This window comes from Callorhinus ursinus, unplaced genomic scaffold (genome assembly GCF_003265705.2).
Source record: "Callorhinus ursinus isolate GAN/ISIS: 27379988/994484 unplaced genomic scaffold, GSC_fseal_2.0 scaffold77, whole genome shotgun sequence".
In the NCBI taxonomy this organism is placed as follows: Eukaryota; Metazoa; Chordata; class Mammalia; order Carnivora; family Otariidae; genus Callorhinus; species Callorhinus ursinus.
In genome coordinates this window covers 158333-174365 of record NW_027397139.1, presented here as the reverse complement: position 1 = coordinate 174365, position 16033 = coordinate 158333, and the positions used below count along the sequence as shown (strand labels likewise).

The window sequence follows — 16033 nt, the reverse complement described above, 5'->3', positions numbered from 1 at the left end:
TCTTTCTTTCTTTCTTTCTTTCTTTCTTTCTTTCTTTCTTTCTTTCTCTTTCTCTCTCTCTCTCTTTCTTTTTTCTTTCTTTCTTTAAGATTTTATTTATTTATTTGAGGGAGGGAGGGAGGGAGAGAGAGAGAGAGTGCACAAGGGGGAGGGGAGCGGCAGAGGGAGAGGGAGAAGCAGGCTCTCCACTGAGCAAGGAGCCCGATGCAGTTCTCAGTCCCAGGACCCTGGGATCATGATCTGAGCCAAAGGCAGATGCTTAACTGGCTGAGCCACCCAGGCGCCCCTCTTTCTCTCTTTCTTTATCACAAATGGATGTTGAATTGCTACTCTTACTAATCTCTTTTCAACAGAGAAAGAACAAGCCTTGGGCAGGCAAGAGAATCCAGCTGGACTTTACTAACACTGTTTACATCATATTTATTTTACACTGCCTTCTTTTTATAGAAAATGATCCTAGTTTCCTTTTGATAGAAGGATGTAAAGTTCTCTTCTTAAATACATTTAAGTTAAAGTTTATTTATTTACCTTATTTTATTTTTTTTAAAGATTTTATTTATTTATTTGACAGAATTAGAGAGGGAGAGGAAGTGAGAGAGCATAAGCAGGGTGAGTGGCAGAGGGAGAGGAGAGAGAGAATGGGAGCCCGATGGGGCTTGATCCCAGGACCCTGGGAAGCTGGAGGCAGAAGCTTAACTGACTGAGCCACCCAGGCATCCCGAAGTTAATTTAAAGTTCATGTTCCATAGAGAGTGGGGTAGGTATAATGTGGATGTAGCAATAATTGAGAAGAAGATGCAGTCTGAAGATGGAAGTGTGAGATCTACGGGTACAGTAAACACTGTATTGACTTGATTCACATATGTTACTACAGCATAGTGCTTGCAGTCACACTGACTGGGTTTGCACCCTGGCTGGCTGTCCTTGCCTCAGTTTCCTTATCTGTAAAAGGTTGATATAATAGTACTTGCAGAATTCCATTACACACACACACACACACACACACACACACACACAAGCACGGCGTGGGGTGGGGAGAGAATAGGAGTGGGGGGAGGGGTATGGAGGGAGGAAGAGAGAGAGAGAAAGTCAAACTCATAGAAACAGAGATTGGAAGGGCTCAGGTGAGGGGATGAGGAAAATGGGGAGATGTTGGTCAAAGGGTACAAAACTGTAGTCAGGTAAGACGAATCCTTCTAGGGATCTAATGTGTAGGCGTGATGTCCTTAAGAATACTGTATTGAGGGGCGCCTGGGTGGCTCAGTCGTTAAGCATCTGCCTTCGGCTCAGGTCATGGTCCCAGGGTCCTGGGATCGAGCCCCGCATCGGGCTCCCTGCTCGGCGGGAAGCCTGCGTCTCCCTCTCCCGCTCCCCCTGCTTGTGTTCCTTCTCTTGCTGCGTCTCTCTCTGTCAAATAAATAAATAAAATCTTTAAAAAAAAAGAATACTGTATTGAGGAGCGCCTGGGTGGCTCAGTCATTAAGCGTCTGCCTTCGGCTCAGGTCGTGATCCCAGGGTCCTGGGATCGAGCCCCGCACCGGGCTCCCTCCTCGGCGGGAAGCCTGCGTCTCCCTCTCCCGCTCCCCCTGCTTGTGTTCCCTCTCTCGCTGTGTCTCTCTCTGTCAAATAAATAAATAAAATCTTTAAAAAAAAAAAAAGAATACTGTATTGAGGAGCGCCTGGGTGGCTCAATCGGTTAAGCATCTGACTCTTGATTTTTCCTGAGGTCATGATCTCAGGGCCATGAAATCCAGCCCTGCATGGGGCTCAGTGCTGAGCGTGGAGTCTGCTTAGGATTCTCTCTTTCCCTCTCCCTCTACACCCCCACCCTACTCCCACTCCCACATGCCTGTACACACACTCTCTCTCTCAAAAAAAATAATACTATATTGAACCTGGAAATATGCTAAAAGAGTAGATTTCAGGTGCGCTCGTCACACACAAGAACGACTATGAGGAGATGCTATGTTAATTAGCTGGACTGTAGTAGTCATTTCACTATGAATATTCATATCAAATAATCACATAGCATGCCTTAAATATACACAATGTTATATATACATTAAAAATATATAGAGAGAGTGCTGGGAATTGGGCACATGGCAGGTGCTCATGCAAGGCCATGACATAAAACTGGGGTCAAGAAAGTTTGGTTAGAATTCTGTAGGATCGGCGCCTGGGTGGCTCAGATGGTTAAGCGTCTGCCTTCGGCTCAGGTCATGATCCCAGGGTCCTGGGATCAAGTCCCGCATCGGGCTCCCTGCTCCTTGGGAGCCTGCTTCTCTCCCTCTCTCTCCCTCTCTCTCTCTCCTCCTCTGTCTCTCATGAATAAATAATAAAATCTTTAAAAAAAAAAAGAATTCTGTAGGATCTAGGGAGCTTAGAGAGAGCTGAGCCCCTTGGGACATTTGGATGAATTGATATCAGGCAAATGCAAGGATGTGAGGTCTTGTTTATAGCAGAACCAAATACGCCAAACCCAGAGTGACATCCTGTATGTTTGACTGCTGCATCAGTTAGTATCTTGTGGTTGCAAGTCACTACAACCCAACCCAAACAGATTTAAACAAGAAAGGAATGTGTTGGCTCATGAAATTGAAAGTTCAAACATCTTTCCTATAAATGGAACTGTACAATATGTAACCTTTTGTGCCTGGCTTCTTTCACTGAGCATCATGTTTTTGAGGGTTATCCACTTTGTAGCATGTATCAATACTTCACTCCTTTCTATGGCCCAATAATATTCCATTTTATAGATGTACATTATTTTGTTTATCTATTTATCAGTTATAGACATAAGTAAATTCACAGAGACAGAAAACAGACAGTGGTTGCCGGGGAGAAGGAAGAGACTGGGAACGGCAGGTGACTGCTTAATGGGGACAGGGTTTCCTTTTGGGCTGAGAAAAAAGTCTTGGAACTAGATGAGGTGCTCATTGCATGACATTGTGAGTGGGCTAAATGTCACCGAAATGTACGCTTAAATGGTTCATGGTTAGATTTTTTTATTGTTGTAAAAGATACACAATATTTATCATTACATATACGTACACAAAATGACATAAATATATATTTGACAAATATAAATACAAATTTATATAAATATTTGAATACCGTATAAATGAAATAGAATATTTGCTATTTTAACCATTTATAAGTATACAATTCAGTGGCATTAAATCCGCTCACAATGTTGTGTACCCATTACTACCGTATCCAAAACTGTTCCTCATCCCCAACAGAAATTCTGTCCCCATGAAGCACAGGCTCCCCCCACCCCACCTCCAACCTCTGGCTCCCACCATCTACTTTCTGTCTCTGTGAATTTGCCTACTCTAGGGACCTCATATAAGTGGAATCCTATAATGATTGTCCATCTGTGTCTGGCTTATTTCACTGAGCATAACGTTTTCAAGATTCATTCATGCTGTAGCATAAATCAAAATTTCATTCCTTTTTCTGGCTGAGTAATATTCCATCATATGTATATACTACATTTTGTTATCAGTTAATGGTTAACTTTATGTTATATGAATTTTACCTCAGTAAGCAAGAATTCAAGGGTAGAGTTAGCTTCAGGTACAGCTTGATCTTTATCAGAAGAGGGTGTGGCTTACTGAGAGGGAGGTGGTGCCTTCTTTTTCCCCTTCTGGGCCAGTCCCCAAGTCAGACTGCCTAGGGCTCAGCTTCTCCCCTGTCCTGTTACGTTTCCTCCACCCCCATTTCTGTCTCTCTTCACAGTTCCTATGCCTTAAGAACATCCGTACCTTTTTGTCTACCTGCTGTGAGAAGTTTGGCCTCAAGCGGAGTGAACTCTTTGAGGCCTTTGACCTCTTTGATGTGCAGGATTTTGGGAAGGTAAGCTGGTGCTGAACTTCCCATGAGCTGGGCACATAGAGCTGGAAGATTGGATTTCAGTCCATTTCCATGAACATTTCCATCAAGAAAGCTAAGTGTTGTTGGGGGAAGAACAGGTAAGTCAGACCAGGCAGTACACCAGGTGCAAAGAGCATGGGATATGGCAGCTGGGTTCCAGTCCCTGCTTTGCTACTTGCTGTGTGACCTCAGATTTGTGACCATGTCTCTCTGAGCCCTAGGTCCCTCCTTTCTAACACAGGAATAATATCATCCTATACTTTCTGAGTGGTTATAAGGATTGCAAAGAAGAAGGCGATCAAGTGGTGGGTGCTTAGTTAAGGGAAGCCTGACCTACTCACATAGAGGAGTGGGAAGGTGGAGAAAATCCTGAATTAGGCTCCTAGGGGCGTGGAATCTAACCATAATATCTAGCCTCAGATATTGGAGTCTGAGGCTATGTTCTGGCATGTGGGTGGGCAAGGGGCTTGCTGAGCATCCATGGCCTTTGTCACAGGTAATCTACACCCTGTCTGCTCTGTCCTGGACCCCGATTGCCCAGAATAAGGGGATCATGTGAGTAACCATTTGATCTGACAGCCTTGGGTTGATCTGGCTCCAATGCTCCCCCTCCTGGAAGTGCGCCTCCCACCTAGCACCCAGGCCTCTGGCTCATACCATCATGTCTCCCCAGGCCCTTCCCCACCGAGGAGGAGAGTGTGGGTGATGAAGACATCTACAGCGGCCTATCTGACCAGATCGAGTGAGTGTGTGGGACCACCACCCTGCCCTAGGGAGTCTGAGAGGACATGGCCCTGCCTTACGGGGTCTGAGGGGACATAGCTCTGCCCTAGGGAGTCTGAGGGTTACATAACCCTGCCCTAGGGGGTCTGAGGGGACATAGCCCTGCCCTAGGGAGTCTGAGGGGGACATAGCCCTGCCCTAGGGGGTCTGAGGGGGACATAACCCTGCCGTAGGGGGTCTGAGGGGACATAACCCTGCCCTAGCGGGTCTGAGGGGACATAGCTCTGCCCTAGGGAGTCTGAGGGGGACATAACCCTGCCCTAGGGGGTCTGAGGGGGACATAACCCTGCCCTAGGGGGTCTGAGGGGGACATAACCCTGCCCTAGGGGGTCTGAGGGACATAGCCCTGCCCTAGGGGGTCTGAGGGGGACATAACCCTGCCCTAGGAGGTCTGAGGGACATAGCCCTGCCCTAGGGGGTCTGAGAGGACATGGCTCCGCCCTGTGGATCTGAGGGGACATGAGTTTGATTTGGGAGGGACCTGAGTGGTTCCTGGCCTGGGGGATCCGGTGGCCCTGGTTGACTCCACACCCCGCAGCGACACGGTGGAGGAGGATGAGGACCTGTACGACTGTGTGGAGAATGAGGAGGCGGAGGGTGATGAGATCTATGAAGACCTCATGCGCTCGGAGCCCATGCCCATGCCGGTGCGTGGGGCGGAGTGTGGTGTCTGCGCGGGCGTATGGGCTGGTGGGGGAGGCTGCCCCGGGCTCCCCAACACCAACCTGTCCTCCCCATTCTCAGCCCAAGATGACAGAGTATGACAAGCGGTGCTGTTGCTTGCGGGAGATCCAGCAGACGGAGGAGAAGTATACGGACACGCTAGGCTCCATCCAACAGGTGCGGTGCTCCGACCCAACCTCCGGCGGGTGCATGCGCATGCGCGGGAGCTGGGCGGGCAGGTGCACGTCCACCCATGTGGTGGCCTCCGGGCCACGCCTGAAAAGCCCCCTGTGTCCCAAGCGGGCCTGGGCTCTTCTCCGTCCCCGTTGCTTTGTGTTTCTTCATCTCTCTTCGTCTCTGCTTTTCTCTTTCATCCTGTCTCCTGCGTTGATCTGTCTCTCTTTCCCTCCAGGTCTCTCCTTAATTCTTCCTCTGTTTGTCTTTCTTTCCCTCTGTGTGTCCCTTTGTCCCCGTCTGTATCTGTTCCTGTACCCTCGTCCTGTCCGCCTGTCTCGATTACGTCTCTCTGACCTTCTATTCCCTTCCTTTTGGCCACTGCTTTTTCAACTGCTTTATTGAGATGAACCCAACATACTGTACAGCTCACCCATTTAATGGATACAGTTCAGTGGCTTTTGGTTTATTCACAAGGTTGTGCAACCGTCGCCACTGTTAATTTTAGGACATTTTCATCATCCGCCCCAAAGAAAACCCATACCCTCCAGCCATCACCCCGTAAGCCCCCATCCTTCCCCAGTCCCTGGCAACTGTTAATCTACTTCCTGTCTCCGTGGATGAGCCTGTTCTGGGCGTGTCACCCACGTGGACTCACACCCCGTGTGGCCTTCTGTGTCTGGTTCCCTCCCTGAGCGTCGTGGGCAGCGCGTGTCGGCGCCTCACTTGTATTCAGGGCTGATATTCCTGTGTGAGTGGACCACATCTTGTTACCCGCGCATCCACTGATGGACATTTGACTGATGGACATTTGGGGTGTTCCCACTTTCTGACTATTAGGAATAACTGTTGTGAATAGCCATGTACAGGTGTCTGTGTGGACGTTCTCCATCTCTCTTTCTCTCCCAATCGCTCTTTCTGTTTGTCTCTTTCTGACTCTGCCTCCTTGTCCCCGTCTCTCTGGGACTGGGCTGGAGGGGGAGGTGTCCCCCTCCCTCACCCTTCTCTCCCCTCCCACAGCACTTCATGAAACCCCTGCAACGGTTCCTCAAACCTCAAGACATCGAGATCATCTTCATCAACATCGAGGTGAGCTGGCCAGTCCCCAGTCCTCCTGGCCTCTGTCCAGTGGGGACAACCTACTGGCCCCACCTGTCTCTGGAGCGCGGGGGTTGGGAATTGAGCAACATAGGGCGGGAGGTGACCCGTCTCCTGCTTGGCATCCTGAGGCCTGGCCCTCACCCCTTCCTCCGAGTAGGACCTGCTTCGTGTGCACACTCACTTCTTAAAGGAGATGAAGGAAGCCCTGGCTGCCCCAGGTGCACCCATTCTCTACCAGGTCTTCATCAAATACAAGGAGAGGTGAGACCCAGCTGGCCAGCTCAGACCCCTGGAAGTCACCCTGTCCTGCCCAGACAGGGCATTTGGGAGAAATTGCCCTCAGAGACTACTGGACAGGCAGGGCTCTTCCTTCTTTGCTCATGGGCAAGGGACTACCCATCTCTGGTTCAGTCACCAGCTCTGCCTCTTTTGAGCTGTGTGGCATTGGGAAATCACTTAACCTCTCTGTGCTTCTGCTGCCACATCTATTAAAATCAGTGTGGCACAGGAATATACCTCCTAGGGTGTGGTGAGGATTAAATAAATTGATGCCTAAAGTGCTTAGCAAAGGGCCTGGCATGCAGCAGGTGCTCTGTAAGTGTTGGTTAAATGAATGAACATTGGAGAGACCACTATACCAAGTGCTAAGAGCTTCTTATGCATTATCTCATTCAACGCTACAATAGCGCCATGTGGGAGGTGCCACTGTTATGCCCATTTTACAGATGGGGAGACCGAGGCTCAGCATCACCCATCTGGGAAGAGGTGGGGCCTGGACTGACACCCAGATCTGCCTGACTGTGGTGCCGGCCACCATTACCTGGCCACCTGTCCTTCCCTCAGGTTCCTCGTCTACGGCCGCTACTGCAGCCAGGTGGAGTCGGCCAGCAAGCACCTGGACCGTGTGGCCACAGCCCGGGAGGATGTGCAAATGAAGCTGGAGGTCGGGGCCCAGGCCACATCTGGGGGACTCTCTTGCTCCTTCCCAAGGCCCCAGGGGCGGGCAGCGGGGAGGGGACTGAGTTCATGGTGCAACTTTCTGCAGCAGCCCAGCCAGGGACCTGCCCACCGAGGGTTTGGGGAAGGAGGTACTGACCAGCCGAGTGGGAGAAATGGAGCAGGAGGAGGTGGGCAGGAGCACTGAGCCCTGACCCCAGCTGAACCCCAGCTCTGGACTCAGCCCTGACACCAAGCTGAGGTCCTGACCCCAAACTGAACTCTGACTCCAAACTGATCCCCAGCCCAGCGTGGGCTGAGCCCCAGCCTTGGCTGCACCCCAAGTCCAGGCTGAGCTTCAACTTTACACCAAGCCCCCATCCTGGGCTGAGCCCCACCCTGGCCCAGTGTGTCTAGTGGAAGCACAGTCAGGGCAGAGGTGATGAGGAGTCACCTGTGTGTGTTGTATATCTGGCCTCGTTGGTACCCACTGTGGAGACCCTGCAGACCTGTCCCTCTCTCCCTCGCCAGCCCCACTCAGCTGGTGGGATCCTGGGCTTCTGCCCCAGGCAGTATTTGCCAGCCTTCCAGGAAATTCTTCATTATTTCCTTGGGGGAGATATGATGTTTCATGTTCTAGAAAAGTCCACACCTGTCTGCATCTCATCTTGCTCATCTCTTTCTCTGACCGCCAACCCCCCCCAGGAATGTTCTCAGCGAGCAAACAATGGGAGGTTCACCTTGCGGGACCTGCTGATGGTGCCCATGCAGCGGGTACTCAAGTACCACCTCCTTCTCCAGGTGCGCGAGCGGGGGTCCCGAGGCAAGGGCTTGGCTTCTGTACCTCTATGTGTCATCGGAGTGGGTGCGGCTGGCTTCCAGAGGCTGGGCTCTAGGACCCTCTGGGAGGAAGGAGGAAGCTGGCAGGCCAAGGCTTGTCTGGAGGGCCCCCAAGAAGAGAGGGCAGGCCCAGGTGATGTCTGTCTCTGTGGGCCATGCAGGAGCTGGTCAAACACACGCAGGATGTGGTGGAGAAGGAGAGCCTGCGGCTGGCCTTGGATGCCATGAGGGTGAGTGGTCCCACACAAGTACATATTCATTCAAGGTAGTGCAGCTCAGGCACACGGTCACCCCCATGGGCAACCCGTCCTCTCATCAAGAGTGACACGACCATGTGACCAGCGAGTGATTCCCAGCACCCCCCTTTGGGACAGGACATGCTGGGGATACCCTCTCTACACCTCCTACCAACCCCTGGTGGGGGCTGACCCCCTATCCCCTGCCAGGTAGGGGATTGGGTGGGGCGGGCGGTCCAGGCTCATCACATGGCCCACCCCCAGGACCTGGCACAATGTGTGAACGAGGTCAAACGGGACAACGAGACGCTGCGGCAGATCACCAACTTCCAGCTGTCCATTGAGAACCTGGTGAGGGGGTGGGACAGGGAGAGCCAGGGGTGTGGCCATGTGGGGAGGGTGTTTGGTGTCCTCCTTGGTGGCCCCTTGCCAGACCCCCTTCCTGCTTCATAGGACCAGTCTCTGGCCCACTATGGCCGGCCCAAGATCGATGGGGAGCTCAAGATCACCTCAGTGGAGCGGCGCTCCAAGATGGACAGGTGGGCGGAGCCAACAGATAGAGGGTAGAGCCTGGGCAGGGGTGGGGCCAGATTTCTCGTTATACCAGGCGGTGGAGCCTAGGTGGACAGGCCGGGCAGAACAGGCGTAGATGTGTGGGTGAAGCCAAGACCAACAGGTGCTGGGACCAGTACGGATCTTACTGGGTGAGGTCAGGATGGACAGACAGGCGGGCACTGCCAAGTTGGCCACAGAGGAGGAGAAGGGCGGGAATCCTAGATGGACAGCAGGGTGGGGCCCAGAAGGTGGAGGAAGATCAGGCAGGGAGCTGGTGGGAACCAGACAGAGGTACCTGACCCAGCTGCTCTCAGGTACGCCTTCCTGCTCGACAAAGCTCTGCTCATCTGTAAGCGCCGAGGGGACTCCTACGACCTCAAGGACTTTGTGAACCTGCACAGCTTCCAGGTTCGAGATGACTCCTCTGGAGATCGAGAAAACAAGAAGGTGGGCTCTGAGGCCGGAGCTGGGGTCCCCAGTGCTGGGAAGCCCCAGTGCAGCTTAAGGCTCTCCCCTGGACCTTTCAAATGCCAGTGTGTGTGTGTGTGTGTGTGTGTGTGTGTGTGACCCGAGTGTGTATATGCATGTGAGTGTGCGATTTTAGATTTATGAATGTGTATTTGGTTCTCCTGGGTAGAGCCGTACAAAGGTACCTATGCCTGGTTCTTCTGGGGGCAGAGAGGCTGTATTTGCCTAACCCTGTTCTCCCCACAGGGCTAGGGGTAAAGAGGGTGTGTGGTCCCGCCCTCTGCAGAGCGGGTGCCTTCATTCTAAACCCTGCTTCCCTGCAGTGGACTCACATGTTTCTCCTGATCGAGGACCAAGGTGCCCAAGGCTATGAGCTGTTCTTCAAGACACGAGAACTGAAGAAGAAGTGGATGGAGCAGTTCGAGATGGCCATGTGAGACCCCCCGCCCCCCATCCTGTCCTCAGAGGACTCTGCATACGGGCAGGAGCTGAGAGACAATTCTGTGGTCCATTCTGTAGGGCCATTCTGAACCTCAGTTTCCTCATCTGGGAAATGGGAGGGATAAGCTTTTGATGTTGTCTGCATCCTCAGAATGCCAAGGTTCTGTGTGAGCTTCAGCCACTGGCCTGGACCCCTCTTCTTCCTCCTCCTTCTTTTTCTTTCTCTTCTTGAGGTGAAATTCATGTAACAGAAATTTAGCTGTTTTATTTTATTTTTTTTAAAGATTTTATTTATTTGACAGAGAGAGATAGCGAGAGCAGGAACACAAGTAGGGGGAGTGGGAGAGGGAGAATCAGGCTTCCCGCGGAGCGGGGAGCCCGATGTGGGACTCGATCCCAGGAACCTGGGATCATGACCTGAGCCGAAGGCAGACGCTTAACGACTGAGCCACCCAGGCGCCCGGAAATTTAGCTGTTTTAAAGTGCATGGTTCAGTGGCATTTAGTACATCACAGCGTTGTGCAACCATCACCTCTGTCTGGTTCCAGAGCATTTTCATCCTCTCAAAAGGAAACCCTGCAGCCACAAAGCAGTCACTCCCCATTCCCCCTGCTCCCAGACCCTGGCAACCACCAGTTTGCTTTCTATCTCCACTCATGTTCATAGCAGCACTATTCACAATAGCCAAAAGGTGGCAACAACCCAAATGCCCATCAGTAGACAGATGGAGAGGCACAGTATGGTTTATGCAGCATGTCCAATTTGGCTTTGATGCATTCAAGTGGCAGCGTGTATCCATACTTCATGTCCTTGTGTGGCTGAATACTATTCCATTGCATGGGATTCTCTCCCCTCTCTAGCTCCAACATCTACCCTGAGAACGCTACTGCCAATGGGCATGACTTTCAGATGTTCTCCTTTGAGGATACCACATCCTGCAAGGCTTGCCAGATGCTGCTGAGGTGGGCATATGGGAGGATGGGCCTGGGAATTGGGCTTGGGCAGCTCTACTCCTTAGAGGGGCTCCCCCAGCCATCTGTCCCCTGAGTTGGGAGGTGGGAGGCTCTCCTTTGAGCTTCAGCCCCCCTATCTCTCTCCTGCCCTAAAGAGAACCCAAGGGGACCCTTGGCAAAATGATCACCTGTGTCTGTTCAACGTTACTGACTTTCCTTTATCTGGTCTTGCTGTCCCAGAGGCACCTTCTATCAGGGCTACCGTTGTCATCGGTGCCGGGCACCTGCACACAAGGAGTGTCTGGGAAGGGTCCCTCCGTGTGGCCGAGCCGGGCAAGGTACCAGTGGGACAGAGGGTGGGAGGTGGCCCTGGTTCTGCATGGGGTGTTTCCCATCCTCACTATTTCCTTTTCCATCCCATAGATCTTTCAGGGACTATGAAGAAGGTAGGACCCCTATACTCCTTTCTCTGCATGGAAAATCATGGGGGATGAGGAGGGGTGGGCATGGCCTTTTGCTGGGTGCTCACATAGGGGCTGAGGAGGACCCAGGCTGGGCCCAGGTAGCCACGCTTGCTTTCTTGGTCTCTCCCTCCAGGATAAGCCACATCGCCGGGCTCAGGACAAAAAGAGGAATGAGCTGGGTGAGTCTGAAGGGGGTGGGGCAGGAGGAAATCCAGTCTTTGCTTCAGATCTCAACAATTATATTATTGACAACATAGTGTCCTGTTTATAAAGCTGTGATTCTAGAAACCTGAAAGGAATTTAAAAACAACCAACTGAAATTCTTTACTTGCTTTGCTCAAACCCTAGGGATAGGAGCACTCTTTGCTAAGGTACTCTCTTTCTTACCATCCACTTTTCTTGTCCACTGACCCTTTTTTCTTGCTCTCTCACAGGCTTCTTAGTCAACTAGGCACACCTCTGACTGTTCTCCTCTCCTCTCCTCTTGATTCGGTGCCACAGAATCTTACTATGATATGTGGTTTCAGCAAAATGCCCTCCACCTGGTTGATGGGGAAGCAGAGGACATGGGTTCTTTTTAGCCCAGTGGCAGGGGAGAGAGGCTGGCCTCATTCCTGTGTTAATGAATTTTGTGGACTCACAGCAGTGATGGGTGATTTGTGTTTAGCATCTAGTGGATACATCATCTGGGACAAAGGATGACTACAACATCTGTGCTCCTTGTCCTCTGGACGTTCTCAGACCGGTGTGTGTGGCAGGGGCAGACTTTCGTGGTGGGCGAGGTAGAGGGTTTTCTGGAGCATAAAACTGAGGGACCTGACAAATCTGAGTTTTCAGGGAAGGCTTCTCACAGGAGGAGGAATTTAGGTGGACGTTTGTTGGGCGAGGAGGAGTTAGGCAGATGAGGAGGAGGGTTGTTCTAGGCAGAGGGGACAGCATGTGCAAAGGCTAGGAGGCAGGGAGGTCCAGGCATCATCAAACACGTGAGAACAGTTTGGTGTGGCTGATGGAAGTAAACCCCTTGCTCATAGTCATACAGAGTCAGTGTAAAGACCCAGATTTCATATCTACCTATCCCTATCTGCCTGTATTCACATATAGATGTCACCATATAAAGATCTACAGATGTCCATAGTCTAGATCGATAGGTAGATAGATATAGATATATCAGGTTTATTTGAAATAGTAAAAAATTAGAAACAAGTGATCTCAATAGGAGGAATGTATATATCATTATATATATAGTATATATATAGTATAATCAATTTATACAAAAAATATATATCAGCTTTATTTGTTTTTGTTTTTTTAAAGATCCTATGTATTTATTTGTCAGAGAGAGAGAGAGTGAGAGAGAGAGAGAGCACACAAGCAGGGGGAACGGCAGGCAGATGGAGAAGCGGGGTCCCCGTTGAGCCAGGAGCCTGATGTGGGACTCGATCCCAGGACCCTGGGATCATGACCTGAGCTAAAGACAGACGCTTAACTGACTGAGCCACCCAGGCATCCCTTTATTTGTTTTGTTTTTTGCGTTTTTTTTTTTTAAAGATTTTATTTATTTATTTAAGAGAGAGAGACACACAGAGCACAAGCAGGGGGAGCGTCAGAGGGAGAGGGAGAAGCAGGCTCATGCTGAGCAGGGGCCCGACGTGGGGCTTGATCCCAGGGCCCCGGGATCATGACCTGAGCCAAAGGCAGACCCTTAACCGACTGAGCCACCCAGGTGCCCCGACTTTATTTGTTAAAAACTAGAAGTGACCCAAATGTCCTCAATAGGGGGAAATACATATAAGTGTATGTATATCTATTATATATGTTTATATTTATGCATATCATATATATGTGTTAATATGCACATTTATACATACCCATTATATATATACTTTTTATTAAGATAGAAAATACATACTGTAAGATGTATAATGTGAACACATCTTAACTCCATGGCTCAATGAATTTCTAGCCAAGTAATTGCCATGCAGATCAAGGTATGAGAACATTGAACTGAATTCTAGAAGTACACGATCAAATACAAATTGAGACTAGTTTAAATAACTTGAAACTCCTGTATTCAGCCACACTAGCCACAGTGCATGTGCTCAGTAACCACCTCTGGCTAATGACTGCCCTACCAGACAGTACAAGACTATTGAACTCTCCACCACACAGAAAGTTTTCCTGGACAGTGCTGCTGGTCACTACCCACCTGGCTCTCAGAGGGGACTGCTCTTAGACGTCTGTCACCATAGATGAGTTTTGCTTTTCTCTGAACTGCACAAAAATGAAATCATGTGGTGTGTCTTCTTCCTGCATCTGGCTTCTTTAAGCAGCATCATGTTGGTGAGACCTCAGTTTGTTCATTACTGCATAATATTCCATTGTATGATTATATCACACTCAGTATATCCATTTTATTGAGGACATTGGGTTGTTGCCAGTTTTTGGCTTTTGTGAAGAAAGCTTGTCTAGGACTTTTGGTGGACACGAGCGTTCGTTTCTCTTGGTCACATACCCCTGAGTGGAATTGTCGGGTCACAAGGTAGATTCCTATTTAGCTTTGGGAGATACTGCCAGACAGTTTTCCCACATGGACTCCCACCAGCAATGTAGGAGAGTTCTGTGTGCTCCATATCCTCACCACCTCTTGGTGCTGTCAGTCCCTAATTTTTGCCTTTCCGGTGGGCAGTGAGACTCAGGTGTGAACATCTCTGACCACCAATCACACCGAGCCACCACCTTCTCTCCCCTCCAGGCCTGCCCAAGATGGAGGTGTGTCAGGAGTACTATGGGCTTCCTCCACCCCCTGGAGCCTTTGGACCTTTTCTACGGCTCAACCCTGGAGACATCGTGGAGCTCACCAAGGCTGAGGCCGAACAGAACTGGTGGGAGGTATAGGCTGGGCTGTGGGAGTGATGGAGAAGGACCTGAGTGTGGGGTCATGGGTGTAGGCAGTCCCGGGAAGTGACTCTGGCAGGGGAGGCTGGTCTGGAGGAGGCATCTGGGGAGGGTGGTAAACATGGGGATTTCTAGGGCTGGCCTGGCCCTTCTGAGCTGGCTGTCTTCCCAGGAAGTTGATAGTAGCCGGCACTCCATGGGTCATGCAGGCTGCAGAGAGATAGATGGACAGACAGAGTGGCCACTCGGTAGAGAGTTCAGTGTGCGCATGCACACATGTGTGTGCGCACGCGCGCGCACACACACACACACACACACACACACGCATGCTTGCAGGAATGCCTATAACCTCTCTGTACATGTCTTTGCCTCCTGGCTTTTTAGGGCAGGAATACGGCTACCAATGAAGTTGGCTGGTTTCCCTGTAACAGAGTCAAGCCCTACGTGCATGTGAGTGCCTCAAATCTGGATGTAGTGAGGGATCCAGAGAAGGTCCTGTGAGGGTGGGAAGCCTTGGGGTGACACCCCTGAGATAGGGAGGGGCTGTCCATCATGGCAGGTCATTCCCGAAATCCGTGTTCTGCCTAGCTTGCCTACTGAGCCCAGAGTGGGGGCCACAGAGAGAATGATGACCAGTCCTTTCCCCCTTGATTCTTCTTGTATGAAGGTCCTCTCCCTCGTAAAGGAGAAGGAGCAGGGGCTCAGAAGGCTGGCCAGTCCCTGTTTCCTTCAGAGACAGCGAATGTTGTCCCATCAGGGGGGTGGCCACTCACGCCTCCATGGCCCAGCTCCTGTGGACACACCTGCCCGCACTTTGCCCACCTCTTTTCTTCAATTGTCCTCTGCTCACCTGACCACCTCATTCTCTGATGACCTCAGATTTTTCCCACTCTCCCCAGACCTCCCTCCCTCACGGTAGATGCCCCTCTGCCTGCTTCCCAGCCCAAATAGGAACCAGCAGAGGGAAACTCTCTCCTGTTCTGTTGCTTTAATTTTGTATCATTTCAGACTTCCAGAAAGGTTGCTAGAATAATGCAAAGAACTCCAAATAGCCTTTCCCCAGATCCACCAGCTGTCAACATTTTGTCCCATTTGCTCTCTCATTTGCTCTTTCTCTGCACATTTTATTTTATTTTAAAAATTCATATTTTTTCTTGAGACATTTAAAAGTTTACAGACATATTTTCCCTTCACCCCTAAATACATTCTAAGAATAAGAACCTTTTCTTAAATAACCATAGCATGATTTTTTTTTCATAGTAATATAGCTACCATTTATTTAGCTGTAATGATGTGCCAGGCTCTCTAACCATAGCATGATTTTAACAACCATGAACTTGACACTTGACATTGACATCATACTGTGATTTGATTTATAGTCCATATTTAAATTTTGACAGTTTTCCCCAAAATTATCTTTTAGAGATTTTTTTCTTTTTTGGCCTGGGGTCTTCCAGGTTTCTCCACTGTGGAGTTACATTATACATTTCCAACTTCATGGTTCTGTCCAAGTTTATTCGCAGATGTTCTACTGTAAGGACTAGCTGTATCCTAATCAATCAATTAATTAACCTACCTAGCAATTAGTCATCTATGTATCTAATGATCATCTATGTATCTATCTGTGTCTCTGTGTATCTATTAGTCA

At 50.1% G+C, this 16033-nt stretch overlaps 1 protein-coding gene across 1 annotated transcript in view; it reads left to right on the top strand.

Moving 5' to 3' along the window:
* VAV1 (vav guanine nucleotide exchange factor 1) overlaps positions 1 to 16033 on the top strand; it is a 49271-nt gene that overhangs the window by 20838 nt on the left and 12400 nt on the right. Inside the window, exons 2-21 of the mRNA XM_025861079.2 lie at positions 3742 to 3858; positions 4373 to 4431; positions 4550 to 4618; positions 5198 to 5306; positions 5404 to 5499; positions 6517 to 6585; positions 6755 to 6858; positions 7441 to 7540; positions 8239 to 8334; positions 8535 to 8603; positions 8874 to 8960; positions 9063 to 9148; positions 9479 to 9611; positions 9956 to 10065; positions 10934 to 11035; positions 11267 to 11364; positions 11450 to 11472; positions 11624 to 11669; positions 14243 to 14379; positions 14770 to 14835. Of these exons, the coding sequence (XP_025716864.1) occupies positions 3742 to 3858; positions 4373 to 4431; positions 4550 to 4618; positions 5198 to 5306; positions 5404 to 5499; positions 6517 to 6585; positions 6755 to 6858; positions 7441 to 7540; positions 8239 to 8334; positions 8535 to 8603; positions 8874 to 8960; positions 9063 to 9148; positions 9479 to 9611; positions 9956 to 10065; positions 10934 to 11035; positions 11267 to 11364; positions 11450 to 11472; positions 11624 to 11669; positions 14243 to 14379; positions 14770 to 14835 (1776 nt within the window). The remainder of the gene's footprint in view (positions 1 to 3741; positions 3859 to 4372; positions 4432 to 4549; positions 4619 to 5197; positions 5307 to 5403; positions 5500 to 6516; positions 6586 to 6754; positions 6859 to 7440; positions 7541 to 8238; positions 8335 to 8534; positions 8604 to 8873; positions 8961 to 9062; positions 9149 to 9478; positions 9612 to 9955; positions 10066 to 10933; positions 11036 to 11266; positions 11365 to 11449; positions 11473 to 11623; positions 11670 to 14242; positions 14380 to 14769; positions 14836 to 16033) is intronic.